This window comes from Psammomys obesus, unplaced genomic scaffold (assembly GCF_907164565.1).
Source record: "Psammomys obesus unplaced genomic scaffold, mPsaObe1.curated_primary_1811, whole genome shotgun sequence".
Classification (NCBI taxonomy): Eukaryota; Metazoa; Chordata; class Mammalia; order Rodentia; family Muridae; genus Psammomys; species Psammomys obesus.
In genome coordinates, this window is record NW_026590062.1 from 26,904,855 (window position 1) to 26,924,451 (window position 19,597).

At 42.6% G+C, this 19,597-nt stretch overlaps 1 protein-coding gene across 5 annotated transcripts in view; it reads left to right on the forward strand.

Annotated features, from left to right (window-relative positions):
* The window catches only part of Kcnma1 (potassium calcium-activated channel subfamily M alpha 1), a 680,238-nt gene that overhangs the window by 434,563 nt on the left and 226,078 nt on the right, over nucleotides 1-19,597 (forward strand). For all 5 annotated transcript variants that reach the window (XM_055605732.1, XM_055605733.1, XM_055605734.1 and 2 more), the window contains exon 6: nucleotides 14,281-14,356. In XM_055605732.1, coding sequence (XP_055461707.1) covers nucleotides 14,281-14,356 — 76 coding nt within the window. The remainder of the gene's footprint in view (nucleotides 1-14,280; nucleotides 14,357-19,597) is intronic.

The following is a 19,597-nucleotide window of genomic DNA, read 5'->3' on the forward strand; positions in this document are numbered from 1 at the left end:
AGAAAAGACACTGTAGCCTGAGGAATAGTTAGTAATGGATTAAACCTATGGGTTTAACTTACTATCCTGTACCCTTTTGACTTTTCCTTGAGATGATTTTTTTTTTCGTGAATGTGTTCATTCTTTCTCAGGGGGCCATTGTTTTAGGCGATGACGAGCTGGGAGATGAATGGGCACCTGTACCCATTGAGTAACTGTGGTTCCTAGGAATAGGTAGGAAATGGTCCACAAATCAATTATGAAAGTAAACTAGATGGAGATAAAATACTGTGAAGATGAATAGAGTAATGGAATTGAGGGATTCACCAGATGGATTGGCCACAGACCTCTGGGATTCACCCTGCCATGATCTGGGAGAAGAACACCCCACAGAGAAAAAGCAGAAGGGGAGGCCCTGTGCTGAAAATGAACTGTGGGATGCTGGTGGCGCAGAGATAGAGAGCGAAGGGCAGTGGCAAAAAATACACGAGCAAAGAACAGGCTGCAGAGACCTAAGTGTGACCTAAGGGATGGGAGGATGAACATCAGTGAGATGGAAGCCGTGTGAGGGTTCTTGGCCAGGAGCCTTGGGCTCTGTACAATATCAGTATCAGAAAAGCTGTGTTGTTTCTACACAGTATCAGAGGAGCCTGCTGGTTTGAGGAGCAAAGTGAAGCAGGAAGACCAGCTTCCCAACTGTTGGCCCAGTTAAAGGTTACAGTACATTGGATCATGGTTCTAGCCGTAGGGAGGAAGAAGCCATTTTGCATGTGTTTAAGTGGTAAACTCATGACTGTTCCCTTTCAAAAATGACATCCCTTCTTCCTGGCTCATATATTTCCATTGAAAATCCCAGAGGCGGGTACACCATCCTTGAGCCACCAGTGACTAGTGCAATGACTAGTGGTTGGTACAGGGCAGGAAATCAGCAGGCATATGTGGGCGAATGCATGAGTCACTGAATGGATCAATGGGAAGGTGTCGATCCCACTCTGAATGTGGCCTGATGTTTAATATCTGTCAGATGGGAGTCAGGGTTGAAACAAGGTAGGGATCAAAGCAGCCTGTGCTATCACCCTGGGAAAAGATTAGAATGTTTCACAGGCAAGGAGTGTTTACATAACAGCTTTTCTAGCCAGAGGAATGAAGGTCTAGGAAGGTTTGGGAGCAAGAAACACAGGTACCACCCCTCTACCAAGGATGGAGAGGCATGAGTTTAAGTCTAGGTTGGGACTAAAGAGCAGTCAGCCCCAGCAGCACCCGAGCTGAGGCTACAAGGTAGAGGTGTAATGGCCAAGTGTGTGGGACCACCCTGGAGAAGCCTCGTGCAGTATTATGGCCCTTTTCATTTTAATGCTCTTAATTTTGATTTATCCTTCCCTGGTCTGCGAGGCCAGATGACTGTGACCTTGTCAGATCCCACAAAAATAATCACTCTCTGGGATTTGCATGGGGCTGCAGGGATTGGAAATGACAGAGGTTTATTAGAACCTTCCAGCTTTGGATTTAAAGATTAAGGAGTGAAAGGGAAAGAGCAAATTGCAAAGCCTGGACAGGCTTTCTGCCTCAGGCCAGATGTGCTTGCTCACGTGATTTCTGCTCTGCATTCTCTCAGGACCTCACAATTACAGAACTTCTGAGATATCAGGGACCCGGACAATGAATGATCAAATCAATTACCCATTTATCTGTTTATTTCTGCAAATTCCTCAGCTAGGAAAGTGTACTTAAATCTCTTGATCTGTCCTCAGTTATTACTAAGGTCCTATAGCTCTAGTTCTCAGGTGATTCTAACCTGGGGTCATGCCTGGGTCATCAAGTTTAACCCTTTGAGCATATAGCACTGACTGGGAGCCCCCCTTACCCACAGCCAGTGGCCTCAACTGACTAAATCTTGGGTGCAGGCACAGGACTCAGAGCCAAGAAGTGCTGACCTGCCACTGACATCAGAACGCTACCACAAAGTAAATATTATCGAAGAGTTTAATGTTACTGTTATTTAAAACATTAGAAAATGTAAAATCTAAAAACCAAAATCAAAATCCAAAACAAAAATCACAAAAAACCTACGCCTAATCTTGTACAGGTAATAGGTAATACAACTTATTACCTATATAACCAATACAAAATAATGATTTTCATTTTATGTAACTTTTAATTTTTATATATTTATATTGTATAGTTTTACTTAGGAAATATGTGTTTGTGTTCACATTTTTGTCTTTTTGAAAAAACATATCCAAGTTGCTACTTCAAAAAGCTTTTTATAATTAATTGATTGAGCATCTGGAGAGATGGCTCAGAAGTTAAGAGCATGTACCGCTCTTGCAGCAGACCAAAATTCAGTTCCCACCACTTATGTGGGTCACCTCATGAACCACAGCTGCCTTAAACTCCAGCTCCAGAAGGTCTGTCGCCCTCTTCTGACTTTCCCAGGTAGCTGCACTCATTTAAATATACCTACATGCAGACACACACATTACTTACACATAATTAAAAATAAAAATGAACCTTTCAAAATTAAGTGTAAACACACATTTGTAGGTGCGGTTTATGTGTGTGTGTGATATGCATGTGCAGGTGTGAGGTGCTCCCAGGAGGCCAGGGGAGGGTGTCAAGTATCCTATGCTATTGCTCTCCGCTTTCTACTTTTGAGAGAGGGTCCCTCGCTGAAACTGGCCAGGCTGACCAGCCCCAGAGAGCCTCCTGTCTCTGCCTCCCACAGCACTGTGCTTCCAGGAGCCTGAGTGTGGCCACAGCTGGCTTTTATGTGGGTACTCACATTTGCCCAGCAAACCTTTTTACCTACTGAGTCATTTCCCTAACCCCTTGAAAACTTGTGGTGCTAAAGAATGTAGAACTTAAAATCTAACAGCCTTAACCACTTCTAAGTGTATGGTTAGTTCAGTAGTGCTTTGCATTGTTACCAACAGATGTCTAGAATATCTTCCAAAGATCAAATTCTTTTTGATATATTTTATTAAGATACGATCACAACATTTCCCCCCTGTCCCTTTCCTCGGTCTAGGCCCTTCCACATACCTCCCCCTGCCCCCTTTCACGGCCTCTTTTTCTTTTATTGCTATTGTTGCTTATATGCACAAATGCATAAACATGTAAATACCGCCTGATGAGTCAGTCCACTTGGTGTAACTTGTATGATTATGATTTCAGGACTTATCACTTGGAAGACTAATTTTCCCTTTCTCAGCGGTCATTGGTTGCCTGTAGTTCTTCATCTGGGGCCCCTTGGGATTCTCTAGTTCTCGTTAGCATATCTACTATTATTGTTGGTTCATGCTCTGTTTAGAAATCCATATTGTTGAGGCATAACGGGTATAGAAACATAAGAAACTAAGAAGCATAATATCATAGCAGACTTCCTGGGTCCTCTGGCTCTTACAATTTTTCCATCTCCTTTTCTGTGGTTCCCTCTGAGTGAGCCTTGAGTGCAGGAATTGTGTTGTATGCATTGGTCGCAGGAACCCCATGATTGGTTGTTCTCTGTAGTTTGACCGGTTGTGGTTTTCTGTAGTGGTCTCTGTCTGCTGCAAAGAGAGCTTCTTTGATGAGGGCTGAGACCTGCGCTTGCCCGTGGGTGTAAGGCTCAGTATTTCGAGTGCAGGTAGAAATTGCACAGTTCCTGATTTTGCCCTCCCTAGATCCTGGTACCTGCCATTCTGATTCCTATGTCCTCCCGCAACTTAACACTACAGTCATGTTTCTTGTTATAATGTCTGTAAAGAAGTTATGCTATACTTAAAGAGGCCTACTTGTAATGCTAAGATGCTTTCTGCTTTCCTTAATGCATAATTTTGCAATGAACATCTTTGCTCCTATAGTATTTGTTATAACATTTTGGTCTTCGTTACTAGAAATGGATTTAGTTTGATTCATAGTATCAAATTGCTTCTAAAAAGGTTTTTTTTTATCAATTTGTAATTCTACCCTCAAATTATAAGACTATGTATGTCATTGCAGATTCATCTCCCTAATCAAAACTCGTGTATTGCTAGTTATGATGTGTAATAAATATAGCAGTTACTGCATTTTGAGTAGTTTCCATTCCCTTTATTCTTTAAACTTTCAAAAGCATCTTTACAGCAGATGCATTGATTATAGTCAGCACATTGTACGATGTGTCTTTTGAACTGATTCCTCTTGACTAGCTGAAATTTTACATCTGAGGGCTGCATAATACCAGTTGCTTCTCAATCAGCTTCCCCAGCCCCTGGAACCATCTGTCTACTCTCCAGTTCTATGAGATTGACTCTTTCAGGTTCAGTGAATGAGTGAGACCAGGCAATATTTATCTCTTCTCATCTGGGTTATCTTCATATCCTCCCAGTTCATCTGAATTGTTGGAAACAGGCTTTTCTTCCACTACTCTGTCTACATTCTATTCCACTGTGGACATGGACCTCCTTAAAATCTATCCATCCACACTGGAACATGGGTGGTTCTTATCTTGGCTCTACATTTAAGTCTTTGGTATGTTTTGATTTGAGTTTTACATGGGTTACAATGTCTTTCCCTTCCATCAAATATAATTGATTCAATAGTTTTTTCCTAGTTCTCTTTTCTGTTCTATGATCTTCTGTTTCCATATTTTGGGTAGAGAGTACTTTTTACATTCAAAGAAATTATTTTTAACAAATAACTTGTTTGGAGTGGTAAGGATTTAGCCAAGGGCCTTGCACATGCTGCATATGTGTTCTACTATTGAACTGTAACCCTAATTCAGAAATTATCCTTGTTGCACTGTTTTCACTATTGTATAATTTTTATCTGGGAATCTTTGTTTTAAAACTTGCAGAAATTTGATCTTATTTCATAATTGTAAACCTGATATTTCACAAGTTTTCTCATTCTTTTTACCACTTGTTTTAGATGATCTAGTAAGCATGCAAGGAAAGTATTCTTTAGGTTTTTTTGTGTGTGTTATTATTTATATTTTTTTAAACTTGAGGCATTTTCAATTACTATACAAACAGACTGAATTTCCTTCCCACTGTTGACCAGTTATCCTGAAAATTAACTTCACACTTGATTTGTGATTACTTCTTTATCTCACACTAAATTCTTAAATAATAGAATATTTCTCTACAGTTTGCTCATCTTTTATCTCTTTCTTTCCCCCTTCATTCAATCCTTCTTTTCTTCCTTTCATCTTTCTTTTTTGAGGCAGGATTTCTCTGTGTAGGCCTGGCTGACCTGGAACTCTCTATGTAGAACAGGCTGGACCCTTGCTCATGGAGACTTGCTTGCCTCTGCCTCCCAAGTACTGGACTTAAAGGTATATGCCACAAGTTCCAGCTCTGTTTACTCATTTTTCTTATTCTTTCATTATTTTCTCATAATTTGTAGTAAACCTAACTTAGATGGTTAGTGTGGTTTGAATTTAGTGAGATTTCTTGTAGCCACACAATGTGGTCAGATTTGGTAATTGTTCAATAGTTGTTATTAAAGAATAGTTTATTGAGTAATGAGTATGAATATATGTATAGGTAAACAGATGTCCCATGATACCTTCCTTTGAAGTGAGACACAAATGTTGGCACCTCTTTCTTTGTTCTATTGGCTTCTCTCTTTCTGCATTTTCCATTTAGCCCTAGAGATTTTAACTTTAGATTATTGTTATTTATTATTTAACAAAAAACCTCATTGCACATAGAGACAATCAGTTGCTTTTATGTTTTTTCTTACTGGTTCTTCTATCCCATTTCTGCTGGAATTATTTTTGTTCTATTCAACTCAGTATCTCTATTACTTGGCAAAAGTAATTTCTTCTGAGAACCATGAAGGGTTCTGTCCTCTGCTTCCTTGCCTCTATTGGTAAGAAATGTGTTTTTAAATGAAAAGACAACAAATTAAATGAGTATGGGACCTTTGAGTAGGAAGTGATCACTTTATTTTTCAATTTATGTCTCAGTTATTCACCTATAATGGTTTTCTTTGTTAGCCTGAAGTTCCAAAGTTTAGAACCAGCCCACTAGTATGTTTTTCAGTTTTGTGGTCTTGATTTTGTTTGTTTTCTTTGCTATGACTTGCCTTCATAAAATGACTCAGAATTTTTATCACTGTTAATCCATATTGCTGTTGATATTTAATCACAGCATGAAATAATAAATGCTATATTCAGGCCGTTAAAGCTATCCCCCACCGAATCTCTGCAAAATGCTGAGCGTTCTATGCTGTAAGTAATAACACATTACTCTGTTCTTTTCTTTTTAACTGGCAGCTAAATAGCATGTTCCTCAAAACTGAGTTTATATATGCAGGTTGTGTGCTGAGTGGGTGAATTATTGGCTTTTGCGTGACTCAGCAATTACTCAGATAAACGGGAGTTTGCTGTGAGGGAGGTGTGGAAATAAAGCATGCTTCTTTAGGCAGCATAAATAAATGCCAATATGGAGTGATAAATTGAAGGTTTACAAAGAAGAAGGTACCCTTAACCAGAGGTTCCCAAACATGGTTACATGTTAAAATATGAACTTTAAAATGTTCTGTTCCCACACTATACTCTGACTAATATTAAGTCAGAGTATCTTGGGCTGGTGACACACTCAACACTGGCTTTTCTTCTTCACCCTGTGGATGCAGCAGTCTGGGGTGGGTGGGAGCTGCTGTCCTATAGGGTCTTGTCCCCATGTGATCTTCTGACCAGCAGCCCTACCTCAGCCAAGAGCTGCTTCAGAGCACGCTGTGTCAGCCCCTCTCAGACTCACTTAGTCTGGGTGTGAGCATCTACAAAGTCCAGGGGATTCCTGTGCTGACTGGATGAGCCTGGAATGCCTCCAGATTATGTAGCCAATTACATCTCCATGTTCTATCCACAGGAACAGAATTTCAAAGCAATGAAGCCATACCTGCATGTTTACAAGTTATTTACAGCAACATTGAGTCCATGAACAGAAACTAACACGTTTATCTATCTTTGACCTCCATAGACACGTACATGCATACACTATATAACACACATAGTAATCTGAATCGGCTTCTTCTACCACACACACCCCATGATGTTGGACTAGCTCACTACAGGCCAAGAACCAGGTGGTTACACCTCTGGAACTGAACCAAAATAAGCCTTTTCTTTATAACGTTGATTTTCTCTATGATGTTTTGCTACAATAGTAAAAAACCGACACAGCTTCCTTAAGCCCAGTTTGGAGCTGAAATGGTCTGCTGATGTCTGTTCAGGTCAGTGGCCACAAGTCTGGGGTTTGGGTGCAATTTGACATATTTGGGTATAAAAACTGGCTCTATTGTTTTCACATATATGTATGATGTATGATGTAGTATATATCCTTAGCTCTTCTCGTCTGTTGCAGAGATTTTAAAAGACAAGGCTTTTATAGAGAAAGTAATTAAAAATAGGTGATCAATAATACAAATTTGCTTTATTTTCAACATAATTATTTTACTAATAGTTAAAAATGATATCGGGTGTGTGTGTGTGTGTGTGCATGTGCACAGGTATTCATATCTATGCACACGTATATAGAGGCAGAGGTTGACGTTGAGTGTCTTTCTAGTTTGCTGTCTCCCTTATTTTTTGAGACAAGGTCTGTCACTGAATCTGACTCCAATAGATTTGGCTAGATTTGGCAGCAAGCCACAGGGATCCCACACATGACACACACATACATTCACCACACAAACATGTATGCATATAGAAAGACCAAAACAAATAAATGATAAAAGTAGGAGTTTTCAGTTCAAGAGGGATGTGTACTAGTTACCATGCTGCTGCTGTGATAAAATGCCATGACCAGAAGCAACTTAGAGAAGGTGAGAGGGTTCTGGAGCCATGGAGTCCATTATAATGTAGACAGACAAGGAAAGCATGGAGGCGGGAGCACAGGAAGAGAGAGACACACAGAGACAGAGAGAGAGACAGAGACAAACACAGAGAAAGATACAGAGAGACAAAGAGAGGCAGAGACAGAGAGAATGAGAATAAGAACGGAAAGTCAGGTGAGGTTATAAACCTCCAAAATCTGCCCCTGTTGATATACTTCTTCAAGTAAGGCTTTAACCTAAAGGCTCATAACCTCCCCAAACAACACTACCAACTGGGGATCATGTTCAAATGCATGAGCCTGTGAGGGACATTTCTTGTTTAAAATAATAGCATGGCATTACTTTAGGCGTCCACAGGCCTTTGACTTTTCTCTGTGTGAAGAGAGAATTTTGAGCAGAGACCCCAAGAGCTCCAGATTAAGATGCCACTAGGGAATTGTTGTGAACTGTGGGTTTAGGCTGTGGACCAAGTTCTGATGTTTATATCCCACATAGGACTTTTTCTCTTTGTTAGTGAGACTCAATGCTAAGACAGTGACCTCTAGAGGCCTCAGAGAAACAAGCCATTCTCTCTTCAGCTCCCAGGAATCTTGGTCTCACAGTACCTGGGTTTCCTCTGGCAGGGACATGCCTTCCTATACTTTCCACTCCACGAAAACGTCCTTGAGAGCCCAAGTGCCCCCACCCCCACAATTCCGTAGTTTCTCTTTGTTATGCACTATCTTCTGGATAGCTTCTATCAGGAAGACTCTCAGAGCTGGCTGAACAGGCTTCTCTAACAAGGATATAGGTTGTCCTAGTTTGCTTTCTGTTGTTGTCATAAACACCATGGGCCAAAGAAACTTAAGGAAAGATTTATACTTTTAGCCATCATTCATGGAAGTCAAGGCAGAAACTTGAAGGAGCTGTAAGCAGTAGCCATGGAAGAATGCTGCTTCCTGGCTTACCTGTCTCTGGCTTGCTTAGCCTGCTTTCTTATACAGCCCCGGCCCACCTGCCTAGGGATTGTACTGCTCACAGTGGACTGGTCCTTTCTACACCAATCGACAATTAACAGAATGCCTCACAGATATGGCACTAGGCCAGTCTGATCTGGGCAATTCTTCATCTGAGTTCCCCCTTCTCAGAGGACTCTAACTTTGTCAAGTTGAAGTTAAAGCTAACCATGATCTAGGTAGGCTCTGTGCCCTCTCCATTCCTTGTATTCCTAGCTTCATACTTACCTACCTCCACTGAAGCAAATCCTTTATTGTATCATATGTTTGTAGATTGCCAATGATATGTGGCGATCTAGAAACACCAGCATTTAGGAATAGAAAGAAAAAGGTCACTTCAAAGTTTAGGGCAGCAGTATTGTACTTTTGGTTCCATATATATGTACATTCATATGCATGTCCATGTGTGCACACAAACATTGTGTGGAGCTAAGCTGGAAACAGCTGCCGGGCACTGTGAGTCTATCCCAGCTGGCTACTCCATGCTCTGTGTTGGTCACTTTATCACATGGCACTGTGGGGTCACTGGGTAGCTTAAAGTCTGAAACTTACTCTCCAACCCTTTACCTCTGACCTAATTTAATGTCTTTGATTTATTGGTTGATTGGTTAATTGACTGCTTTGCATAACCTGAGAAAACAAAGATAGAATATTTAAAAATGTTTTTTTTTGTTTTGAGGTGCTGCTGCGTATCGCCTCTCAGAGGAAAACTCTGTCAGGCTCTGTAAGCTGTAAGTTCAGAGTGTCAGGTGTTGGCACTGTCCGTAGGGTGGGTTTTTTGGTTGGGCCAGGCATTGGTTGGGCATCCCCTCAATCTCTGCTCTATCTGTTCTGTCTTTATCCCTGCACATCTTTTATGCAGGGGGTAAATTTGGGATTGATGTTTTTGTGGGTGGGTTGAAATTCCACTCCCTCTCCTGGGAAGCTAAATTAGTTAAAAAGTGTCCTCTTCAGTCTCTGCAGTCTCTGCTACCAGGAGCCTCTGCTTGAGTCTCCATCATATCCTCCCAGGAGCCTGCCCTGACTTAGGTCTCCTGCTCGTCACAGAGATCCCCGCACCCTCCATCTCTCCATTTTCCACACTCCTTCTGTCTGCTCACCTTTGCTATCCCCAGGTCTGTTCTCTACCCACTTAACTCTCTGTGCCTTCTCTCCCACCTTGTTCCCTCTCTTCAGCCACTACTTCTGTCTATCCTATCTCTTTTTCTAAGTGAGATTTATATATCCTGTCTTGGATCCTCCTTGTTATTTATCCTCTTTGGGTCTATGGCTCATAGCATGCTTATCTTGTACTATATGGCTAAAATCCCCTTATAACTGAAAAACACACATACCGTGTGTGTGTGTGTGTGTGTGTGTATGTGTTTCTGCGTCTGGGTCTGGGTTTCCTCACTCAGGATGTTCTTTTCTAATTCCATTCATTTGCCTGCAAACTTCATGATTTCTTTGTTTTTAATAGCTGAGTAGTATTTTATTATGTAAATGTGCCACAGTTTCTTTATTCATTCTTCTGTTGAGGGACATCTGGGTTGTTTCCAAATTCTGGCTATTACAAATAAAGCTGCTATGAACATAGCTGAGCAAGTGTCCTTGTTGTATGGTGGAGCATATTTTGGATATATGCCCATGAATGGCATAACTGGGTCTTGAGGAGGCACTATTCCCAATTTTCTGAGAAAGTGCCAGATTGATTTCCAAAGTGGCTGTACAAGTTTGCACTCCCACCAGCCTTGGAGGAGGGTTCCCCTTTCTCCACACCCTCGCCAGAATAAGCTGTCACTCAAGATGTTGACCTTAGCCATTCTGACCAGTGTGAGAAGGGATCTCAGAGTCGTTTTGATTTTCATTTCCCTGATGACTAAGGAAGTTGAGTATTTCTTTAAGTGCTTCTCTGCCATTCGAGATTCCTCTGTTACAAATTCTCTGCTTAGTTCTGTACCCCATTTTTTAAATTGGGTTATTTTGTTTATTGGTGTCTTATTTATTGAGTTGATTGTATATTTTGGATATTAGTCCTTTGTGAGATGTAGGACTGGTGAAAATCTTTTCCCAATCTGTAGACTGTTGTTTCCTTTTATTGACGGTGTTCTTTGCCTTACAGAAGCTTTTCAGTTTTAAGAGGTCTCATTTATTAATTGTTGACTTAAGAGTCTGACCCAGCTCTCAAGGCAGATGCTGAGACTCACAGCCAACCATTGGGTGATTCTTAGGGAGTCTTGTGGAAAAGTGGGAGGAAAGAGAAAAGAAGCTGGAGGTGCAAGGAGCTCCACAAGAAGACCAACAGGGCCACCTAACCAGGACCCAGAGGGGGGCTTGCTGAGACTGAAGCATCAACCAAGGGCCATGCATGAACTGGACCTAGGCCCTGTACAAAGATGTAGCATATGGACAGCGTAGGCTTCATGTGGGTCATCCAGGAAGGGAAGTGTGGAGTGTATCAGACAAAGACTCATTTGCTAGCTTCTTGATCACTTTCCCCTGGCAGGACTGCCTTACCAGGCCACAGGGGAACAGCACATGCTGTTGATGCTTTATATTCCTGATGCAAATTGACGAGCTGGGGTGGATGGGAAAGGGAGCTCCCGTTTTCTGAGGAAGAGGTGAGGGGAAAAGGAGGAGTGAGGGAGAGCAGGACTGAGAGGGGAAGAGAGATGAGGCTACAACGAGGATGAAAAATGAATAAAAAAATAAATTATAAAAAACAAAATAAAGTAAAAACTGTTTGCATTGCTGTTGGTTTCAGTGTTGCAGCGCTATTTGAGTGGTTACCAAAACCTTAGGTCAAAAAATGTTTGTCCAGAATTTCTGAGTGTTGTTTGTGTTAGCTTTTCTTCTGTGCCCAAATACCTACGACAATCGAGAGACAGGAAAGGTGGATCTGGGCTCGTGTTTGGGAGGTCTCAGTGCATGGTCATTTGGCCATTGCTTCAGGTTCAGTGCCATGGTGCAGAGTGTGTGGTAGCAGGAAGCTGCTCATCTCATGGAGGCTGGGAAGTGGAAAAGAGAGAAGAGGGGGCCGGGTTCCAATATCTCCTTTTAGAACATTCCCCTAATGGCCTGGCTTCCATCTGTAAGGCCCCATCTCTCAGAGGCCTACTTTCCACTGGTGCCACAGCCAGGGACCAAGTTTTCTCACCTGAGCATGTGTGAAACTTAGAGGGACACTTAAGATTCAGATGCCAGCATTTGGCACTTCTTGTTTTAATGTATCCTCCAGCACTGATGCTTTATAATCAGTGTTTATTTGATGACTATACTTGAAACTTGAAAACAGCAACAACAACAACAAAAGGAAGATAAGTCTTGACCCTTTTTTATTTCTGGGAAATTATTTTCTGTTATCTTCTGACATTGGAGTTGTCTGTACTTCCCTTTCATGCCTCTGTTGGGTCTCTGTGACCCCCACTCCATTGTGTTTACTGACATTTTGTGTCTTTTTCACTTTGTCGAATCAGTTTCTGTTCAGATTCAGCTTTCAGCAATGTTAGGCAGCCTTCCATTAGTCTGGTAAGACTGTGTTTTCAGCTTTCCAAACCTCTTTCATTTCACCTACCTGGATTCTCATGTCTGCCTGTTCTGGTTAATAAAAACTATGTAAATACTCTTTCGCAAAGTAGGAGCATGCTTCCTAAAAGTCATCTCTGTTCACAATGATTAATTCTCCTCAGATGAGAAATGCTCCCTTTGAACCATTATCATGTTCTCCTTCATCCTTTGTGAGCCTGGCACTCTCACCTCTGGATTGTAGGCTCATTTTTACTTATTATCAAAACAGTTCATGTCAGAAGCAGTCCCTGTTCCCATTACTATGGAACCCACTTGGACACTGAACTGCCATGGGCTACATCTGTGCAGGGGTTCTAGGTTATCTCCCTGCATGGTACTTGGTTGGAGTATGAGTCTCAGGAAAGACCCCTGTGCTCAAATTTTTTGGTTCTGTTGCTCTCCTTGTGGAACTGATTGGCCTGCTCTTTGATCACCTCCCCCTGAGGGGGGAACAGCCTTACCAGGCCATAGAGGAAGACAATGCAGCCAGTCCTGATGAGACCTAACAGACTAGGATCAGAAGGAAGAAAAAGAAACCCTCCCATACCAGTGGACTTGGGGAGGGGAGTGTGTGGAGAAGGGGGAGGAAGGGATGGATTGGGAGGGGAGGAGGGAAGGAACTAGAGGGGGGATACAAAGTAAATAAAGTATAATTAAAAACAACAACAACAACAAAACAGTTCTACAGTGGGCCAGTTAGAGCACTTTTTGTCCAAGGACAAGGTCCCCAGGCTTCACTCTGGAGTAGTGAGTGAATCTCATGGTTCATCTCATGGCCTCATTCCACCGCACAGATGAGCCTTCCTTCCCTGCCTCCCTGGAGGGGAACAGAATAAGCTCTCGTGCTATGCATTCAGCTGTGCACTCACTCCCTGTACTCAGCAGCACCCCTGGCACTTGAGGTGCTTTTGAAAGCCTGAGAGAGCACATCCCGTGGGCACGGGTGCCCCAAAGCCTGCTGACGGCCTCTGGGGAGTCCTTCTGCAGAGTGGTGGTAAAGGGGTCCATGGCTGACTCACATGGCTTTTACTTAGACAGAACTAAGTGGCCCTTGAGGAAAAAAAAAAAAGAGAAGAGACAAAAGAAAAAGCTGGGTGTGGTGGAGTCCCTCTGCAATCCTGGCATTTGGCAGAAAGAAGCTGGAGGATCAGGAGTTCAAGGCCAGCCTTTACTACAGAATAATTTTTATGACCAGCCTGGCTGCACGGCACCCTGTTACTAACAAAACAGAATCCAAAGCAATTCATTGGTTGTTGTCCCTCCACTCGGAAGCTGTAACTCTTCTGTTCAAGAGAGGCTATGGATATGAAAATGATTGGCTGGCACCAGGGAGAACGCAACTAGTAACGTTTGTGATCCTGAAGTTGTGAAGCACGGGATCTTACCGACTTGTGTTTATTTTATTTTTTCCATTTTATTTTGTTTTCTTTTATTATTTCTATTTTATTTTAGTATAAAATATTGTAGAACACAGGTAACTTTCTGGGCTGTAGTCTCTTTTCTGTCAGGGCTAAAAATAAAGATTAAAAAAAATTCTCAAAGATATAGGTGATCCGATTTATTCTTAATCTGCTCCTAAGCACAAGGGTTACCCTTAGTGATCACAGTTCCCAGGATATTTCAAATTCTGCCAGACCACTGGGGAGCTCAGATGGGGCTTTAGTACATCAGAGCTTACCAGGGAAGACAATCTTTAATGTGGACCCTCTCATCTAGCTCGATCCTTAACATGGTTTCAAACAGCTCACGTTTAAAAAGAAAGCCCATTTCCCAGCTAAGATTAAATCAGTGGAAAATCAAAATGAAGCAGCAGGTCCAAGGTACTGAAACATTCATCTTTTGCAAAGCCTCCACAGCTTTTCAGCAGACCCGAGTGGCCGTAACTCAGACAGCAAGCCATAAGCATGACAACCAAGCATTGGAAATAACACCTCTGTTTCCTTTCTCTTTCCAGGCTTGAGGTTTTTAAGAGCTCTCAGACTGATACAGTTTTCAGAAATTTTGCAGTTTCTGAATATCCTTAAGACAAGGTAAGATATTCATTCTTGTCCTCTGCCCGTCTGGTTCCCTAGGGCCGGGTTGTAACTATCAAGGGCATTTGCTCTTATTGTGTTAAAACGATAGAGTTACATTTTTCACAGGAAGAGCGATATATCACAGAGCTGGAGAGCCAACCTGCTAAGGTAGAGCTTGCAGTGTTCTCTTCTGCAGGGCTAGGGAGAAATGAGAGAAAGGGGGAGATGTGGAGATTCATGGGGGGAAGAGGATACAGTCTGGCAAGGTCACATGACTGGTATCTGAGCACCAAGTGAGGTTGCAACATAAGCATCCTGGGAGAGGTACATAGTGGATGAGGGATGGATTTGCTCATTGATTGGGAAGTCCTTGCTGCTGGGTCCTAAATGCCCCTTTAGTTACCACTAAATAAGAAATTGAACTTGGCCATAAAGGCAAAAGAAGCAATGCTTTTTGACAGGCAATCACAAACCTCATATGGCAAACAGAAAATCATTTCATTTCTAAGTCTATTTGAGCTGTTTCACTTTATATCCATGGACCCCTTGGGGTGTGCTCTGCAAAATTGCCTTGTGGGGGAAACCCTAAAACCTCCAGTCAGATACACAATGACAGCTTCTGCTAACTGCGTTATGATCTGGAAAACACAGCCAGGATGGGGCGGAAGTTCCCCAAGGGATCTCCTGCCTGATGACCTCTCGGTGCCCAGAGCTGGCCTGAAACCTGGCCTGCGCTGATGAACATGCCAATAAGAGGGTGAGAGGCGCGCTAATGGGGAGTGAGTACAGCTCATGAATTCCCCCACTCGGAAATGACATTTTAAGAAGACCCCGCTAACGCTCCATTTCCTCTTTTGTTGGCCTTACTGTGTCTGATGAGTGACAGAGATCAGGACACCTCTGTCTTGTGTCATGTACTATTAATGTACCTGTCATTTGAGGGCTTGAACACAGTGTTGGTTCCCTAGTCATGAAACCTGGTACCCAGCTTCTTTAATCTGATATATCCAACAAGTTGCTTTCATTTTGTTATTGTTCCTTATTTTAATCCCAAATTATCCCCTTTTCCAACTATTCATCTGTATAAAAAAGAGTTAAAATTCACTTTCTATATAGGCAGGTCAAAGTGTAAAAAGAGTAAAAATGAAGTACTCTTAAGGTATGCCCTGTCCCAATATATTTTACTGTCTGAGGTAAAAATTTATTGCTTCTCTACTTTTGCTTTATGATATCATTATTAGATAGTAATTTTTAAAATTTTCTATGAGTGACAGTAGACTTAAGTTTTACCTTTTTTATAGATCTTTTGTGCAATACTCTTATATTGCTTTTGAACTAGAAATGATTAACAAAGCTAGAATACCTAACTAGGTCCTTTAATCCCAGCACTAAGGAGGCAGAGGCAAGTGGATCTCTGCAAATTTGAGGCTAGCTAGATCTATACAATGAGTTCCAGGTCATCCAGGGCCACATAGAGACCTTGTCTCAAAACAAAACAAAACAAAACAAAACAAAACAAAACAAAACAAAGCGAAGCAAAACAAAACAAAAGCTAGCATATCTAGTATTAACATTTAATACTATTATATTAACATATAATACCGAATTGTGTCACCATGAAGACTCCCACCCCCACCCCAGAGAGAGTTGGTGAGTGCCCAGTATCAAACTTGAGGCCTTGGCTTGAAGATTCATGTTCTAGCAGGGTGGGAGTAGGGTGGTGTTAGAACAAAACCATGTACATGCTCTCACATGCCCTCCGAGGTTCTCAGTCTCTGTCTTCTACTTGTCGTTTACCTCATAAATGAATGTGGCTTGTATTCTGTGACGCTGGGATTCTGGGAATATTCTAGCCCTCTGAGCAGTAAAGCAGAGAGAATGGTGTTCCAGCCCTCCTCATGTCCATGCAGATCTCTCTGCATCACTGTTCAGTGCCATCAAAGTCCTTCACCAGCCTTGTGCTGGAGCACCCACCCATCTCCCACCTCTCAGCAAAGATGGCCTTTCTTTTAGATTTGGAAGTTGTGTCTGGCTGCCCCGGAGAGCCTCTTCGTAGCTGTGGAGTTAATGCTCACTTTCTAAGTGAAGGCTGAAGAAAGGGGAAGCAGCTGGTTGAGGGAAGAGGGGGGTGTGCCGCTGCGGGTGGGGCCGCAGCGCTCCAGCAGGGCAGCAGTACTTTAGTATCTGCAGTCCTAGCCCTCTACACCCCCACTTCCCACTGAGACAAAGTCTACTCTCAGACAAAGTCTTTCTTCAAAACCCTACGCTGTGGATGTCCTGGGTCCATATTGTTCGCAGTTACAATCAGGTGGCTGTATGGGCCCTGAGTCTAAAATGAGCATCTATGTATGCAAAAGTTAATGTGTATGGCGAGTCTTCCAACAAATCTTGTGGCTAAAGGTCTTGTGGGAGTGAGAACTCAAAATCAGATCTCCTGTCAGAATGGTAGGTATTAGAACAGGAGTGAGCCCAGGTCTGTGAGGCACAAAGGGTCACTGTGCTAGGCCTGGCAGATGTTGTGCAGTAGGAAGGGTCTTTCCAAGGAGAAAAATTAGGCATCTATCATTCTGGTGGGGCAGGGGAGAGCAGAAGATGGTCACAGGAAGGGTAGGGAAGGCTGAGTTCAATCAAGATATTTATTGACCATGTCATGGTCCTGAGCATTCTGTGGGTGACAAAAGGAGGGTGAGTTTAGGGTAAAGAGGCAAAGGCCAGGTGTCCAGGTCCGAGGAAGCACCTCCTTCAGCTGTGGGAACTCTAGACTTGTTGGGGTGCCCTACCCTTGGGGCGATCAGCTGTGCCTTGCTTCTTCCTTCAGTTTCTCAAAGCTCCATACGACATGAAGCCGCAGGTTTCTAGAGCTCTGGCCTTGGGACGATTCTCTTGTGAGTCCTGTGCACTCATGGTGGCTTTATGGCAGGAGGTGGCACAGGGGAGCTGTATCACCATTGTCAGGGGGATTTTGTCTAGCTTTCTCCTGTGTCAGTCCTCCGCCAGTCTGTGGTATTAGGTAAGGAGAGAGACATCACATGTGATGAAAATAATGCTTGGAAAATTGTGGTTATATTTTCTATTCTTCCATTGCTCCATCCAGCTGAGAAGTGAAAGAAACTGGACACAGTAGTAAGTGTGAAGTGGACAGGGGTGAAAAGTGAGGAGAATAGCAGAAGGAACCAGGGCGAGCAGGAGGACAGTCATGGGGCTGCATAACCGGCATCAGGGCAGGTCCTCCAACTGTAAGTCAGCAGTTATCCCGAGACAACCCATAAAGGCAGACTAGAGTTTCTGGGTCATTCACACGAGCTTTCAGAAGTTCCTCAATCATCCTCCAAGCTGGTGGGTCAATATTCAGTGCTGTTGGGTCATTTGCTCCCCCATGAGAGCCAAGTGCAATATGCTTAAGGGCTTTAATCCCACATCTTGTTGAACAGGATCAATAATGTTTATTAAAACATGAATTACCTAGTACATGTTTTCCCACGATGAAAACTGCCTTATTGTTTCCTCTGACTGTTTAAGTGGCACATGCTCCCCGTGAGCATTCGTACCATGTGGAAGAGTGCAAAGGGGAAGTACAACACTCCGTCTCTGGTGTGCTCAGGCAGCCGTGGCTCTCTTCCATGCCAGTGTCATCCCCTGCAGAGCCCATATGCACGCCCACTACTAGTCACCTAAACAAACCATGCAGGAAGCACTTTTGAAATTACCTTTAGTACGTAGATAATTTCAGAAATCGCTCCAAGGCAATTTTTGGAGCAGGACATTTGCTATGGAGATTACAGGGGATGTGAGGTAGAGGAAACACCATGAGGTTGCTTAGGTTGGTGGGTTATTTGAACAACAAGATGGCGATGTTGAAGGCTTCTAGTTAGGGGAGATGAGCACTCAACATTCTCAAAATCTATGATTCCACTAGTTGTATTGAGTTGGTTTGAAGTATCTAAGATTCTATAGCTCTTAAGATCAGAAAAGAACAAAAGTCCAGGGAAGGCCTGAGTGTCTAGCCTCAGAACAGCACACATGGGACAAGGGAAGACAGACAAGGAGATCATTAAGGGACAGGCATGACACATGATTTTGATTCATTTTTTTTTTTTATCTCAAAGTTTATTAATCTCAGTGTGGCCTAGTCTAGTCAACTCTCCAGTTTAGGATATTTTGTAGCTACTCAGCAAATATTGTACTGAAAAGAAAAAGGGAAAACAAAACAACAACAACAAAAAACTATGTTGGCACGTGGCTGTTCCCTCAATCAGAAACAAGGTGGAAGACAGGGACAGGGTAAATTGATGCTTCTTTTTTCAAAATGGCTGACATTTTCAGAGTTTACCAGAATGTGTTTTATGTTCTGTAAGTGCCCAGATGAACCCTTGGCAACTTTGGCTTTACCTGCTGTAATCTTAGGAGTCACACTGTCTCTCCCAGCACACTCCTGCCTGCCCACTGACAATTCACTGTGTCCACTCATGTCAATGATTAGAGTTCAGTGTTAGTCAGATTTTCATTACTGTGCCAAAGTTCCAAAGTAAATAACTTAGGGAGGAAAGAGTTATTTGAATTCAGAGTTCCAGAGGTTTTGGTCCATGGTCAGCTGGCTTTGTTGCTCCTACATAGTGGTGAGGTGGAGCATCCTGAGAAAGCAAAGTTGGTCACCTCATAGGTACCTGGAGGGAGAGAAGATAAGGAAGTAGAGAGTGGAAGAAGGCATCAGAGACAAGATGTAGCCACCAGAAATGCACATCTTTTAACCTACTTATTCCACCTATACCCCGTTTTCTAAAGTTTTCAGAACCTCCCAAAATAGTGCCACCATTTAGGGACCAAGTCCTTTTAACATATATGCCCTTGGGAGTAATTTCCTACTGTGTGATGTGAGTGAGAATGACTCCTAGAGTATCATATACTTGAATATTTGCTCCCAGTTTGGTGGAACTGTTTGGGAAGGATTAGGGGGTGTAGCCTTGTTGGAGAAGGTATGTCACTGGAGGTGGGCTTCAAAGTTTCAAAAGCCCACATCATTCCCTGTTATCTCTCTCTGGCTCCTATTTGCTAATAAGGATGAATGCTCCCCGCTTTTGCTCTTGTGCCATGCCTACTTTTCTGCCATGATGGTTACAGACTTGCCCCCAAAAAACAGGTTTTTTTTTTTCCTACAAGTTGACTTAGTCCTGGTGTCTTATCATAGCAATAGAAAAGAAGCTAAGACATAGACCAAATCAGAACAGCCTTGCATGGGAACTCAGAAGTTTCCATGGA